The sequence below is a fragment of the Crinia signifera genome, chromosome 9, assembly GCF_055691185.1.
Source record: "Crinia signifera chromosome 9, ASM5569118v1, whole genome shotgun sequence".
Lineage (NCBI taxonomy): Eukaryota > Metazoa > Chordata > Amphibia > Anura > Myobatrachidae > Crinia > Crinia signifera.
In genome coordinates this window covers 100,648,906-100,664,604 of record NC_139225.1, presented here as the reverse complement: position 1 = coordinate 100,664,604, position 15,699 = coordinate 100,648,906, and the positions used below count along the sequence as shown (strand labels likewise).

At 43.6% G+C, this 15,699-nt stretch overlaps 1 protein-coding gene across 3 annotated transcripts in view; it reads left to right on the top strand.

Annotated features, from left to right (window-relative positions):
* Positions 1–15,699, top strand: part of AFF2 (ALF transcription elongation factor 2) — a 481,449-nt gene that overhangs the window by 262,141 nt on the left and 203,609 nt on the right. For all 3 annotated transcript variants that reach the window (XM_083159453.1, XM_083159452.1, XM_083159451.1), the window contains exon 4: positions 796–840. In XM_083159453.1, the coding sequence (XP_083015579.1) occupies positions 796–840 (45 nt within the window). The remainder of the gene's footprint in view (positions 1–795; positions 841–15,699) is intronic.

Sequence of the window (15,699 nt, the reverse complement as noted above, 5' to 3'; positions counted from 1 at the left end):
CCCGTGATGTGCCGCTGATGGGTCAGACTACGATATATCCTATGTTCTGCAATTACGACCTCTGACTCCAATCTGATGCACACGGGAATATGAATTGGATCTGATCAGATGTCAAACACCTGCTATTTGGCCACTCCATCAGAATCAGATGAAAACAGGCCAAATCGCACAAGTGTATGGGACCTTAAGAGCATCATTATTGTATCTGGTTGATGGTACTGACCCCACGGAAGAGGGAGCCAAACGGAGAGAGTAAAGTGACACAACAAGAGAACATGTTGCTATGGGGTTGTGGTGGCAACAGATACGATACGATGCTGCATTGACCACACTCCCATAGGTACTGTTACCATAATTCCCAAATTTTGGGACAAATGCAGATAAATTGTTTGGCAGTAAGTGGGTGTGGCCTTGAAGGAATGAAGAACGCTCATGCCACACCCACATTTTCATCATGATAAGGAACTAATGAATAGGCCCCAGTCTCTTACAGAACCAGAACTGGGAATTCCCCATGGGAAATTGCGGCTTACATGTGGGACAGTCCCATAAAAACAAGTAAAGTTTCCCTTTAATGAGTGTTAATTCCCAATATGGCCCATAGATTGGAAAAGGCTGTGCACATCTACATCCCTCCACATATGTTGCGATTGCACATATGTATCATGATCATAATATCATTATTTTGAATATATTTTAAGCTCACCTTGTATGATATTATTAACAATACTATTAATAATAATAATAATAATAATAATAATAATAATAATAATAAAAATGTATTTATTTACACAGGTTGGTCTTCCAAATGATCCCAGTTGCGTTGAAGAGATCTTACGGGTGAGTGTCAAAGTTTACTATGATTCATTACCGTACGAAGGTCACATGAAAGCTTTTTTTTTTTTAATTATGGGAAAAACATACTTCTGATTATTTACAGTGTTTATAGGTTTTTTATTAGCACATAAAAAATGGCAAAAAAAATGTCACCACAAGAGCAGGGTTTCAGTTCTTGTAATATATCTCAGAATTAAATACGGTATATCAGGAGCAACTGACTTTAGCTTGAATAATTGTTTCTATCCCTGTGTTCCTACTTGCTGCTTCAAGGTTTCCTGTCACAGACTGTGGTGTCAAACAGGAGAGTACTTTCCTGAGCAATGGGATTTTGGAAATAAAATAAAAGCTGTGTTGTGTGTCTAGAACAAGTCTCTGCTGAAATCATTCTCTCTCTTTTGTTCATGCACATTTCAACTTCCCAAATATACAAACTTTTTGCCTGTACTCTCGGCATAAGCCTATCAAAAGTAATCCGCATAACATGATGGATACAATGCAAAGATACTCACCTCATATAATGCTATTACCATAAGGAATATATGTGGAATAAAAATATTGGGGCAGATGTATTGCGCCTGGTAAACTGATAAGTGGTGATAACAAACCAGCCAATGTGCAGTATTCAATGAGAAAAATTCGCCCTGTTTTATGGCAAATTTGTGCTTTTTTCGCCTTGGACGGAGCATTTTGCTCTCCAAAAGTGAGCAACCCTATTCAATGTGAAATATTCGCCGTCTTTCTAAGTGATTTTCGCCATCTCTCTCCGTGTAGCAATTCTCCATCTTTTCATGGAGTGCTGGAATGTGAACTTTTAAACTAAAAGGTTTTTTTTTTTAATTTTGGTGTCAAAAAATCAGGTTTTTTTTTCTGTGAAGGGGCATGTTATTTTTATTCATGTGCTTATAGCACATGAATATATATTTAATTTTAAAAAAATATATATATATATTTTTTTTACACAGAGCAGCCAGCAGGGGGCCGGAGCTCTCGAGCCGCTCATTAGATATTCATATACTCACTGCATCCGATCATTACATATGCACGATCGGGTGCAGTGAATACTGGGTCCCCCGCTGGCTATAGGGGGGGGGGGGGCAGCTTGTGCTGCTTGGGTCCCGGGGAGCCCACCTCCCCTCCACATATGTTCTGGGGCAGCCAGGGAGACTTTAATCTCCCTGGCTGCCACCGTCCCACGGCTCCCTGCCAGCTCCCTGCCGTGGACGCTCGGCCGCTGCAGGGGTTAAGACTCGCCACGAGTGGCGGCGAGTCTTAACCACATTGAATAGAGGGAGCAGGAGTGGCAGCGAGCCCTCCGGAACAGGGCGAGTGCATGGCGAGAGAAAAAATCTCTCGCCATGCACGTCGAATTTTTTTCATTGAATACTGCCCAATGAATTCCGGACTCTCAGCTGATTGGCTGGTGCGTTCTCACCTTACACTTTATAACCACTTTATCACTTTTCCAGGCTTAACCATTTGAATGTCGAGTGAAATTGTCAAAGTAGGTGTGAGAATTGGCAAGCAAACATTTTTATTCATCATAATGACCAGTAATATAGGAAATATAATATTTTTTTATGCAACGTTTTTTATTTAACAAATGTGAGCAACGCTGGCTTTTTTAGCAGATATTTTGCACATCTCTCACAGATGTTGGCACTCTAAGGGTTTAATACATCTAGCCAGTATTCTTTTCCACATGCAACGCTGCAAATTTTGCAGCATTGCGGATGGACTAAATGCCACCCACTGCTCGCAGGTCTGCCCGCCACCCCCTCTCGAATACCGGGTTTCCCGCATGGCTGCGAATGGATGTTTTGGCAAAACATCCATTTGCAGCCTATGGGGCTTCACCCACATCATTCAATGGTCGCCGACCATCGAATTATGTGGAAGGTACAGGCATATCTAAGTGACTCTCAGGTCCCTTCGATATGTGTGCACCCTTGACAGGAACAGGGCGGGTAGTGGACATCCAATGATGTCCGTTGCACCCCCCCCCCCCCCGCAACACAGGCCGATTTGCATGGGAACGCCTATGTAACGCTGGGAGTTCCCATGGGCAAATCCCCCCCGTGCATGCACGCGCAGGACCAAATCAAACAGAATAGCCCCCATAGTGTATTAACCCCTTCACGACATTTGACGTATATATACGTCATGGCCGGGATGTACTTCCCGACACATGACGTATATATACGTCATGACTTTAAACTGTCACTGCGTCTCGAGACGCAGTGACAGAGGGACGATGTCTGCTGTCCCTGACAGCAGACATGTCCCTGCATGCCCAGGGGGGGCTGCGATGTCGCCCCCCCGTCGGCGATCGCTGTGATTGGCTGTTCAGTGTGAACAGCCATTCACAGCGTTTTCCTGTGTTACCAGCGAATCGGACGCTTGGTAACACAGGTGTCAATCACCGCCGGGCGTCAGGGGGCATGAGGGGGTCATCGGTGACGATGACACCTCACCCCACCCTCACCCCACCTGCCCCCAAGGCTGTGATTGGTCCGTGGGACCCACGGACCAATCACAGCCAAGGCGCGACATTTAAACTACCGGTGACTGCGCTGCAGACGCCATTCCGGTCTGGAGTAGCGTGCAGAGCGGTCACCGTGCCTATCTGCCGTTATACTGACCTGATCCTTGCTCATACTTACCTGATCCTTGCAAATACCTTACCTGATTACCTGATCACTGCTTGTAGCGTGCTGGACGCTTCCTGGATCTGACTTCTTGGGACTTCCTGCTGCTGCTGCAGTGTGATAGAGAGATAGAGAGATAGAGAGAGAGAGATAGAGAGAGATAGAGAGATAGTGACAGAGAGAGCTATATTTTGTGTCTGCTACCCCCCCTTTTTGGGGGTGCAGGGGTTTTTTATATATAAATAACTGTCGCTGCTGCTGCAGTGTCATAGTGATAGATAGTGATAGATAGTGAGAGATAGTGATAGATAGTAATAGATAGTGAGAGATAGAGAGATTTGTGTCTGCTACCCCCCCTTTTTTGGGGGTGCAGGTTTTTTTTTTATATATATAACTGTCAGTGCTGCTGCTGCAGTGTCATAGTGATAGATAGTGATAGATAGTGAGAGATAGAGAGATAGAGAGAGATAGTGACAGAGAGTGATAGAGAGTGTATATTTTGTGTCTGCTACCCCCCCTTTTTGGGGGTGCAGGTTTTTTTTTATACATATAACTGTCAGTGCTGCTGCTGCAGTGTGATAGATAGTGATAGATAGTGATAGATAGTGATAGATAGTGAGAGATAGAGAGAGATAGTGACAGAGAGTGATAGAGAGTGTATATTTTGTGTCTGCTACCCCTGCCTTTTGTGCTGATCACTATATCTGAGGTGATCAGCAACTTTTTGGGGGTGCAGAGGTTTTTTTTTTTTATATATACCTGTCAGTTGCTGCCAGTTGCACCAAAGGTTGTGCACCTGCTGCCCCTCACTGGTAATCAGTGTCGCATCACTGATCACCTTTTTTTTTTTTTTTGTGGGTGCTGTGTGGTCTTTTTTTAATTTTTTTTTTACACACACTGTGATTTTGTGGGTGTCCTGTGGCCACTGTGCGCTGATCAGTGACGTACATCACTGATCAGCTTTTTTCGGCACAGGGTTGATCTATTTTTTTTTTTTTTTATCAAATTCCTGTTGCCTTTGAGCGCTGTTCAGTGACAGACGTTACTGACCAACATCTGTGCTAAATTTTTGGCGCAGGACCTTTTTTTTTTTTTTTTTAACCCCTTCAATTTTTTTTTTTTTAACCCCTTCATTTTTTTTTTTTTTTGTATAAAGTATTTTTTTTGTTCTGCACTACATACACACAACACACTACATACCTCCCGGGTTGAAATAAAGTTTGTACCCCCCCCTACACTATACACGTGTTGAAACATTTCACTACCAGTAACACAAAAATAAAAATGTCATCCCAAATGTCATCCCAGTCATCCAGAAGAATGTATTCAGTGGAGGAGGCATATGCCATGCTTGCCTCTGATTCTGACACAGCCAGTGAGGCAAGCGGGGAATTTGAAGGATTCGTCTTAAGCTCCTCTTCCTCCTCTGGTGATGAGGGACCCCCTCAAAGACGCCCCCGTAGAGCAGCTGAGACCCCCCCCCCAATAATTGATCTCGTATGGACCCCACCACCAGACAATTTTGAGCCCCAGGTTCCTGAGTTTTTGGCCATGCCAGGAATCCAATTTGATTCCACAGGTCTCAGAGAAATTGACTTTTTCAAATTATTTTTCTCTGATGATTTTATAAATTTAATGGTGGACCAAACTAATTTATATGCCCAGCAGTTTATTGCTCAAAACCCCACGTCATCATTTGCTAGGTGGACCCCTGTAGATGCAGTAGAGATGATGGCGTTTTGGGGTCTGGTGTTTCATATGGGCATAGTAAAAAAGCCACAAATTAGGCAATATTGGAGTACAGATGTTCTGTACAGCACCCCATTTTACCGTATGGCCATGACCCGGACTCGTTTTGAGGCAATCCATAAATTTATACATTACACCGATAATGCACAGTGCCCACCCAGAGATGATCCCACCTTTGACCGGCTATTCAAAGTCAGGCCGGTCATTGATTATTTCAGTGCCAAATTTGCAGAGCTATACATCCCTGAAAAATTTATTTGTATTGACGAGTCCCTTATACATTTTAAAGGAAGGGTTAAATTCCGCCAGTACCTTCCCAGTAAGAGGGCAAGGTATGGCATAAAAATGTATAAGCTGTGTGAAAGCACCACAGGGTACACCCACAGGTTTAGGGTATATGAAGGGAAGGATTCAAGAATTGAACCGCCAGAATGCCCCCCCTCCCTCGTAGGTGTTAGTGGCAAAATTGTCTGGGATTTAGTGCACCCCTTCCTGGATAAGGGTTATCACCTCTATGTGGATAACTTTTACACCAGCATCCCCCTGTTTAAGGCCCTTGGTTCAAGAGGTACAGCAGCTTGCGGTACTGTGCGCAAGAACCAAAGAGGCCTCCCCAAAACACACATTGCCCAAGTAATGAGAAGGGGTGAAAGCAGGGGAATATGCACCGAAAATATGTTGTTGGTCAAATATAAGGACAAGAGGGATGTCCTTATACTGACAACAATTCATGGAGACAGTACCACCTCCATCCCTGTACGAGGTACCAGTACCCACACCTCCAAACCAAATTGTATCCTAGATTACAATAAGTACATGGGCGGAGTGGATCTTTCAGATCAGGTACTGAAGCCGTACAGTGCCCTGCGGAAAACAAATATCTGGTACAAGAAGGTGGCCGTGTATATCATCCAGATGGCACTGTATAACGCTTACGTGCTATTCCGTTCTACCGGCCAGAGGGGGACATTTATGCACTTTCAAGAGGAAGTCATAAAGGGCCTAATATTTGGGAACCAGCAGGCAGAGGGCCCCAGTACTTCTAGTACTGGCCCCCGTATTGTACCAGGGCAGCATTTTCCCAACGAAATCCCCTCCACTGCAAGAAAGGGAAGGACACAAAAAAGGTGCAAAGTTTGCTATAAAAAGGGAATAAGAAAGGAAACTATTTTCCACTGTGAAACTTGCCCCGACAAACCCGGCCTATGTATAAAGGAGTGTTTCAAAATATACCACACATCGATGGATTACTAGGTTCATCATTTCACCGTGCATCGGGGGTCTTGCTAATGCCACATAGCACCCACCATTCATTCCACCAGAATCTGAGCTGCAAAATCCAAAAATCACTCCTTCCCTTCTGAGTCCTTCCATGCACCCAACTGGTATTTTTTGGTCACATGTGAGGCATTGCCGTACTCTGGAGAAATGGGGGCACAGATTTTGGGGTGCTTTGTCTCCTTCATTCCTTGTGAAAATGAAAAATTTTGAGCCAGAACTGCATTTTTGTGTAAAAAAAATGTAATTTTTCATTGTCACAGCCCAGTTGTACCAAAATTGGTGAAACCCCTGGGGGTTTGAAATGTACACTATACCCCTAGATGAATTCCCTGAGGGGTGTAGTTTGCAAAATGGGGTCATTTGTGGGGGGGTTCCACTGTATTGGTAATGCAACATAGCACCCACCATTCATTCCACCAAAATCTGTGCTGCCAAATCCAAAAATCACTCCTTCCCTTCTGAGTCCTGCCATGCACCCAACTGGTATTTTTTGGTCACATGTGAGGCATTGCCGTACTCGGGAGAAATTGGGGCACAGATTTTGGGGTGCTATGTCTCCTTCATTCCTTGTGAAAATGAAAAATTTTGAGCCAGAACTGCATTTTTGTGTAAAAAAATGTAATTTTTCATTGTCACAGCCCAGTTGTACCAAAATTGGTGAAACCCCTGGGGGTTTGAAATGTACACTATACCCCTAGATGAATTCCCTGAGGGGTGTAGTTTGCAAAATGGGGTCACTTGTGGGGGGGTTCCACTGTATTGGTAATGCAACATAGCACCCACCATTCATTCCACCAAAATCTGTGCTGCCAAATCCAAAAATCACTCCTTCCCTTCTGAGTCCTGCCATGCACCCAACTGGTATTTTTTGGTCACATGTGAGGCATTGCCGTACTCGGGAGAAATTGGGGCACAGATTTTGGGGTGCTATGTCTCCTTCATTCCTTGTGAAAATGAAAAATTTTGAGCCAGAACTGCATTTTTGTGTAAAAAAATGTAATTTTTCATTGTCACAGCCCAGTTGTACCAAAATTGGTGAAACCCCTGGGGGTTTGAAATGTACACTATACCCCTAGATGAATTCCCTGAGGGGTGTAGTTTGCAAAATGGGGTCACTTGTGGGGGGGTTCCACTGTATTGGTAATGCAACATAGCACCCACCATTCATTCCACCAAAATCTGTGCTGCCAAATCCAAAAATCACTCCTTCCCTTCTGAGTCCTGCCATGCGCCCCACTGGTATTTTTTGGTCACATGTGAGGCATTGCCGTACTCGGGAGAAATTGGGGCACAGATTTTGGGGTGCTTTGTCTCCTTCATTCCTTGTGAAAATGAAAAATTTTGAGCCAGAACTGCATGTTTGTGTAAAAAAATGTAATTTTCCATTTTCACATCCCAGTTGTACCAAAATTGGTGAAACCCCTGGGGGTTTGAAATGTACACTATACCCCTAGATGAATTCCCTGAGGGGTGTACTTTGCAAAATGGGGTGACTTGTGGGGGGGTTCCACTGTATTGGTGCTTTGGGAGTCTTGCTAATGCAACATGGCACCCACCATTCATTCCACCAAAATCTGTGCTGCCAAATCCAAAAATCACTCCTTCCCTTCTGAGTCCTGCCATGCGCCCCACTGGTATTTTTTGGTCACATGTGAGGCATTGCCGTACTCGGGAGAAATTGGGGCACAGATTTTGGGGTGCTTTGTCTCCTTCATTCCTTGTGAAAATGAAAAATTTTGAGCCAGAACTGCATGTTTGTGTAAAAAAATGTAATTTTCCATTTTCACATCCCAGTTGTACCAAAATTGGTGAAACCCCTGGGGGTTTGAAATGTACACTATACCCCTAGATGAATTCCCTGAGGGGTGTACTTTGCAAAATGGGGTGACTTGTGGGGGGGTTCCACTGTATTGGTGCTTTGGGAGTCTTGCTAATGCAACATGGCACCCACCATTCATTCCACCAAAATCTGTGCTGCCAAATCCAAAAATCACTCCTTCCCTTCTGAGTCCTGCCATGCGCCCCACTGGTATTTTTTGGTCACATGTGAGGCATTGCCGTACTCGGGAGAAATTGGGGCACAGATTTTGGGGTGCTTTGTCTCCTTCATTCCTTGTGAAAATGAAAAATTTTGAGCCAGAACTGCATGTTTGTGTAAAAAAATGTAATTTTCCATTTTCACATCCCAGTTGTACCAAAATTGGTGAAACCCCTGGGGGTTTGAAATGTACACTATACCCCTAGATGAATTCCCTGAGGGGTGTACTTTGCAAAATGGGGTGACTTGTGGGGGGGTTCCACTGTATTGGTGCTTTGGGAGTCTTGCTAATGCAACATGGCACCCACCATTCATTCCACCAAAATCTGTGCTGCCAAATCCAAAAATCACTCCTTCCCTTCTGAGTCCTGCCATGCGCCCCACTGGTATTTTTTGGTCACATGTGAGGCATTGCCGTACTCGGGAGAAATTGGGGCACAGATTTTGGGGTGCTTTGTCTCCTTCATTCCTTGTGAAAATGAAAAATTTTGAGCCAGAACTGCATGTTTGTGTAAAAAAATGTAATTTTCCATTTTCACATCCCAGTTGTACCAAAATTGGTGAAACCCCTGGGGGTTTGAAATGTACACTATACCCCTAGATGAATTCCCTGAGGGGTGTACTTTGCAAAATGGGGTGACTTGTGGGGGGGTTCCACTGTATTGGTGCTTTGGGAGTCTTGCTAATGCAACATGGCACCCACCATTCATTCCACCAAAATCTGTGCTGCCAAATCCAAAAATCACTCCTTCCCTTCTGAGTCCTGCCATGCGCCCCACTGGTATTTTTTGGTCACATGTGAGGCATTGCCGTACTCGGGAGAAATTGGGGCACAGATTTTGGGGTGCTTTGTCTCCTTCATTCCTTGTGAAAATGAAAAATTTTGAGCCAGAACTGCATGTTTGTGTAAAAAAATGTAATTTTCCATTTTCACATCCCAGTTGTACCAAAATTGGTCAAACCCCTGGGGGTTTGAAATGTACACTATACCCCTAGATGAATTCCCTGAGGGGTGTACTTTGCAAAATGGGGTGACTTGTGGGGGGGTTCCACTGTATTGGTGCTTTGGGAGTCTTGCTAATGCAACATGGCACCCACCATTCATTCCACCAAAATCTGTGCTGCCAAATCCAAAAATCACTCCTTCCCTTCTGAGTCCTGCCATGCGCCCCACTGGTATTTTTTGGTCACATGTGAGGCATTGCCGTACTCGGGTGAAATTGGGGCACAGATTTTGGGGTGCTTTGTCTCCTTCATTCCTTGTGAAAATGAAAAATTTTGAGCCAGAACTGCATGTTTGTGTAAAAAAATGTAATTTTCCATTTTCACATCCCAGTTGTACCAAAATTGGTGAAACCCCTGGGGGTTTGAAATGTACACTATACCCCTAGATGAATTCCCTGAGGGGTGTACTTTGCAAAATGGGGTGACTTGTGGGGGGGTTCCACTGTATTGGTGCAACATAGCACCCACCATTCATTCCACCAAAATCTGTGCTGCAAAATCCAAAAATCACTCCTTCCCTTCTGAGTCCTGCCATGCACCCAACTGGTATTTTTTGGTCACATGTGAGGCATTTCCGTACTCGGGAGAAATTGGGGCACAGATTTTGGGGTGCTTTGTCTCCTTCATTCCTTGTGAAAATAAAAAATTTTGAGCCATAACTGCATGTTTGTGTAAAAAAATGTAATTTTCCATTTTCACATCCCAGTTGTATCAAAATTGGTGAAACCCCTGGGGGTTTGAAATGTACACTATACCCCTAGATGAATTCCCTGAGGGGTGTACTTTGCAAAATGGGGTGACTTGTGGGGGGGTTCCACTGTATTGGTGCTTTGGGAGTCTTGCTAATGCAACATGGCACCCACCATTCATTCCACCAAAATCTGTGCTGCCAAATCCAAAAATCACTCCTTCCCTTCTGAGTCCTGCTATGCGCCCCACTGGTATTTTTTGGTCACATGTGAGGCATTGCCGTACTCGGGAGAAATTGGGGCACAGATTTTGGGGTGCTTTGTCTCCTTCATTCCTTGTGAAAATGAAAAATTTTGAGCCAGAACTGCATGTTTGTGTAAAAAAATGTAATTTTCCATTTTCACATCCCAGTTGTACCAAAATTGGTGAAACCCCTGGGGGTTTGAAATGTACACTATACCCCTAGATGAATTCCCTGAGGGGTGTAGATTGCAAAATGGGGTGACTTGTGGGGAAGGTTCCTAACTTTTAGCACTTATGGTGCCTAGAAACCTACATGGTGCCTAAAAAATAATCTCATAAAAAGGAGGCTCCAAAATCAAGTAGGTGCTCCTTCTATTATGAAGCCTGTGGTTTGGTCACCGTGCACACTAGGGCCACATATAGGATATTTATGAAAACAAAAGAATTGGGGGAATCAATTTTTAGTCACATTTCTCTAGTAAAATGTACTGTGTTCCTTAGAAAAATGTATTAAAATTGAAACTCTGCAAAAAAAAAGAAATTTTGAAATTTCACCTACACTTTGTTTTAATTCCTGTGAAACACCTAAAGGGTTAACAAACTTCCAAAATGCTGTTTTGAATACTGTGAGGGGTGCAGTTTTTGAAATGGCATCATTTATGGGGGTGTCTCACATACAAGTCCCTCAAAGTCACATCAGAACTGAACTGGTCCCTAAAAAAATCAGTGTTTGAAATTTTCTTGAAAATTTGAGAATTTGCTATTCATATTGTAAGCCTCCTAGTGTCCCAAAAAATTAAAAGGAAGTTGAAATAATGATGTCAACATAAAGTAGACATATGGTCTATGTTAGTTATTCACTATTTTGAGTGGTAAGATTATTTGTCTCACAAGCAGAAAATTTAACATTTTGCAAATCGCTAAATTTTCCATTTTTTCACGATATTTTGGTATTTTTCACAAAAAAACACAGACTGTATCGACCAAAATTTACCACTAACTTGAAGTACAATGTGTCACGAGAAAACAATCTCAAAATCACTGGGATAAGTAAAAGCAAAAAAAAGTTATCCCCACTTAAGTGAGACATGTCAGATTTGAAAAAAAGGGCTCTGTCATGAAGGCACAAACTGGCTCTGTCATGAAGGGGTTAAGAGGTCAGTACACACATGTGTATCTAAAGGTCCATACACATTGGTCGACTATGCACAGCGTGTATGGACAGCGATGATCGCTATCATCGCTGGGGGAAAGCAGCTCAGTGCATACACACTAAGCGGCTTTCCCCTTGCCCGGCGCCGTCAGCGGAGAGAGGGCGGCTTTGCATAGCGCAGCGCTATGCAAAGCCATCCTCAAAGCCGCTCATCTGCTGGTATTACCAGCAGATGAGCAGCTTTCTTGGCAATGATGCTGTAGCATGCAGCAGCACTCACCGCCGGGCCATACATACAAAAATATAAATTGTATATTATGTTTAAAATAAAGAGATTGGAATGTCTATGGTCCTGCTAGGAGTGGGAGACAGCCACAGAAGCGATATTTGCAGCTTTCACTGAACTGATTGAAACTTGCAGGGGAGGAGAGGTGCCCCCTTGGAAGCAGGACCCCGGCAGCAGATGTCTCCATTGCCTCCCAGAGTTAGGCCTCTGTTACATACATTATTGCACCTAAAATGTTAAAATAGCTTACATATTGCCAGACACCAATACTTTTGATTTGGTATTGGTATTTCAGGGAGGTGACCGGGGAGTGGCTCTATTGACATATCGGGGGAAATTTACTAAAGGAAATTTGTAAAAAATAGGTGTATTTGTATTTAAAAATACACTTATTTTTGACATTTACTATCCCGAAAATACGGCAATTTATATTCGTATTGATAGCACATCAATACGAATATGAATTATTGCCGTATTTTCGGGATAGTAAATGTCAAAAATAAGTGTATTTCTGGATACAAATACACCTATTTTTACACCTATTTTTTACAAATTTCCTTTAGTAAATTTCCCCCATCCTGTCACTACTGTACACACATACATGATATGCATCAAGTCAAAATTGTGCTAGCTGCACAGTCTAATTTTTCTTGTGATACCGACCCTGCGGTGGTACGCATTGGCATCACAACACTGTGATATGTACTATGTTTTCTACCGATATGGACTAAATAGTCTGTATCGGTAGTTTATATTGAACGTGTTATGGGCCAGATTTACTAAGCCTTGAAAAGTGATAAAAAGGAGGGTATTAAACCGCCAGCCAATCAGCTCCTATCTGTTATTTTTCAAACACTGCCTGTAATGTGACAGTTAGGAGCTGATTGGCTGGATGTTTATCACACTCCATTTTATCACTTTTCTAGCTTAGTACATCTGGACTCAATGCCTCGATAGTCTTTAGAGGAGAAGCAAGGGAATAAAAGAGCACCGTCTAGTTGGAACTTGCGCTCCAGCCCTTGTCCATAAAGATAGCTCTGCAGACAGCTTCACAAACCAAGAAGATTTGGAATACAACTGTATTATCTGAAGAAGGAGGGAAGCAAATGCATGGGGTGTAAATGGTAAATTAAATGTCCCTGTCAGTGGAGGGAATTTTTGTCATAGTGACCTGGATAGCTTTTCCCAAAGTTTGCTTTAAGCTACATTTCACTTTCATTAAATCTTCAGCCATCATCTTATTTTCATTGTGATACATCTGCCGGGAGGTTGGGTGGCTTGTTATTTAAAGCATATGACATGTAGCTATTGTTCAGTGTTCTGTAAAGTTACTTTTTATATTGCTGAAACTGTGTTGAAATTAAATTTGAAAAAATATAAACAAATTTTTGTGTAAGTTTTATTTGAACTAGAAGCATTTTATCTAGGACTAAAATATAATAGAAAAATAAATTCTACTGTAAGAGTCACTTGTATTTGGAAAATGTTTTAGATTGTAAATTACACTGGGCAAACACATTTAAATAGTCAATTTATTGGCAATTTAGGGCTAAAAGCATCGGAATAGGCATTGGAACAGGCATTGGAACTCACCCCTCACGTACCTTGCCCACACACCAGATTTGCATATTTTTCCCCAGAGCACTGCAGGGTTACAAACCAAAATCTGTCAGGTTGTTAGACCTGTGGGTCCCGACTCCTGGCCACAGATGCAGCTTCGGGGTAAGGCAGATCCTGGCAGATGGAAGCGTAACAATAGCAGCCACAAACCCCAGGTTCTTATACTTACTCAGCTCCTCCCCACCACCGTGGGGTCTGCGGCACTATTGTTACGCCACTGCAATGGCGTAAAGACTCCAGATTTCCATGTTAGCTTGGAACCGGGCCTCTGACAGTGGCCCTAGCTGTATCAGAAAGATTAATTTTACAGTAGTTTTTTTTTATATTTGTATTGTATAAATTAACATGTATTGAATATACCAGCAGCATTATAATATCTCATGTACAGTACATAAAAAATATGGAAAGGAAAACAGCAGAATAACAATAAATTAGCAGCTTTAAAATGAGCAAATACAAAAATCCCCATAGCCTTTTAAATACTTGTTCATCAAAACTTTTTGGAAAGGGGAAATCAAATAAGTGGATTTGTAGACTACTGCGCTAATGCACCTCATCACTATCACCAGATTCACTTTGACCATTTGGGACTGAGGATATGGGAGATACAAGGACTTGATCTCTTGTTACTTTATCTGCTCCAGTTTTGGCTCTGGGAATCCCTCTGTGCATCCGGCCACAGAGGGATGCTGGGAGGGATCTGATTGGATCCCTCTCAAAAGGGAATTGTCATAAGAAGCCCATAGGCTTCTATAGCCGCGATGGCTAACCTATGACACGCGTGGTACTAGTGACACACCAAGGCTCTTTGACTGACACGCATACTGCACTGCCAATGGGAAGGGGACATAGGGAGGCGTTGGCTGTCCGCTGGAGGGAGCAGACATGTACGGAGCTAGCTCCAATTCTCCTATAGTCCACCCCTGCTGCTGTAGTTGGGCCTGTGGAAGTGCCAGCTGGGAACCAAAGACCCACCTGCCGCTGAGTCCTGGAACCTGACCCGGAGGATCGACAGAGGCAACTACTTGAGGAGCTTTAGACGAGGTGAGGTCCGGGCTCCAGCATCCTGCTGCTGCGGCAGCCATTTTGAAAGGGGAGACCCTGCTCTTTCTGTCCAGGAGAACCACAGATTACCCTCCCTGGGACACCTTTCCCACACATGGGCTCTATCGAAAACTCTGCAGGCTCCGAACGCCACACTATTCAGTGCTTCTATTGGCATTGGTAGCTCCCAGCCACTGTATTAGTGCAGCCTTCTTAAATTATCTCTTGCTCTTTCATATTGACTTTCATATTTATAATGGGCACCACAGTGTGTGGCATATGTATAATGGGCATCACGGTGTGTGGCATATGTATAATGGAGCATCACGGTCTGTGGTATATGTATAATGGGCATCACAGTGTGTGGCATATGTATAATGGCCATCACGGTGTGGCATATGTATAATGGAGCATTACGGTGTGTGGCATATGTATAATGCGCATCACGGTGTGTGGCATATGTATAATGGGCATCACGGTGTGTGGTATATGTAAAATGGGCATCACGGTGTGTGGCATATGTATAATGGCTGCAAATATCACCAATTTATTGATATTTCTTGAAGTGACACGCAACTCGAGGAAGGCTACACTTTTTAACGATTTTAATGCCTTATGCCCCTTTCAGACCGCACTTTAAAAACGGTATATTGCCGTTTTTTTACCGTTTTAAAACGGTAATGTGTGCGGTCTGAAAGGTGCAGGACCACTTAACCGGTTAGAAAAAAACGTTTTTTCTAACCGGTTAAAATGCAGGGTCCTACCCGTTTCAGAACCGGTATTTTAGGCTCAAAATCGGTTCTGAAACGGTATTTAGGACCCAGCCAATGAGCTGGGTCCTAAATTCAGCACAGTGAATACTTAATGAGCGCTCATTAAGTATTCACAGCACTTTAGCCCCACCCGCGCGCGCGTGTCGACACCCCCCGCGCGCGTGTCGACACCCCCCGCGCGCGTGTCGACGCCCCCCCCGCGCGCGTGTCGGCGCCCCACCGTGTCGACTTACCCCGTGCCGGTATCTCCGTTGTGGTTCCCGGCACTGCAGCTCAGTATGCTCGGAAAGCACTTATGAAAAAAGTGTCTTTCAGAAAATGGCTGCCCCCAT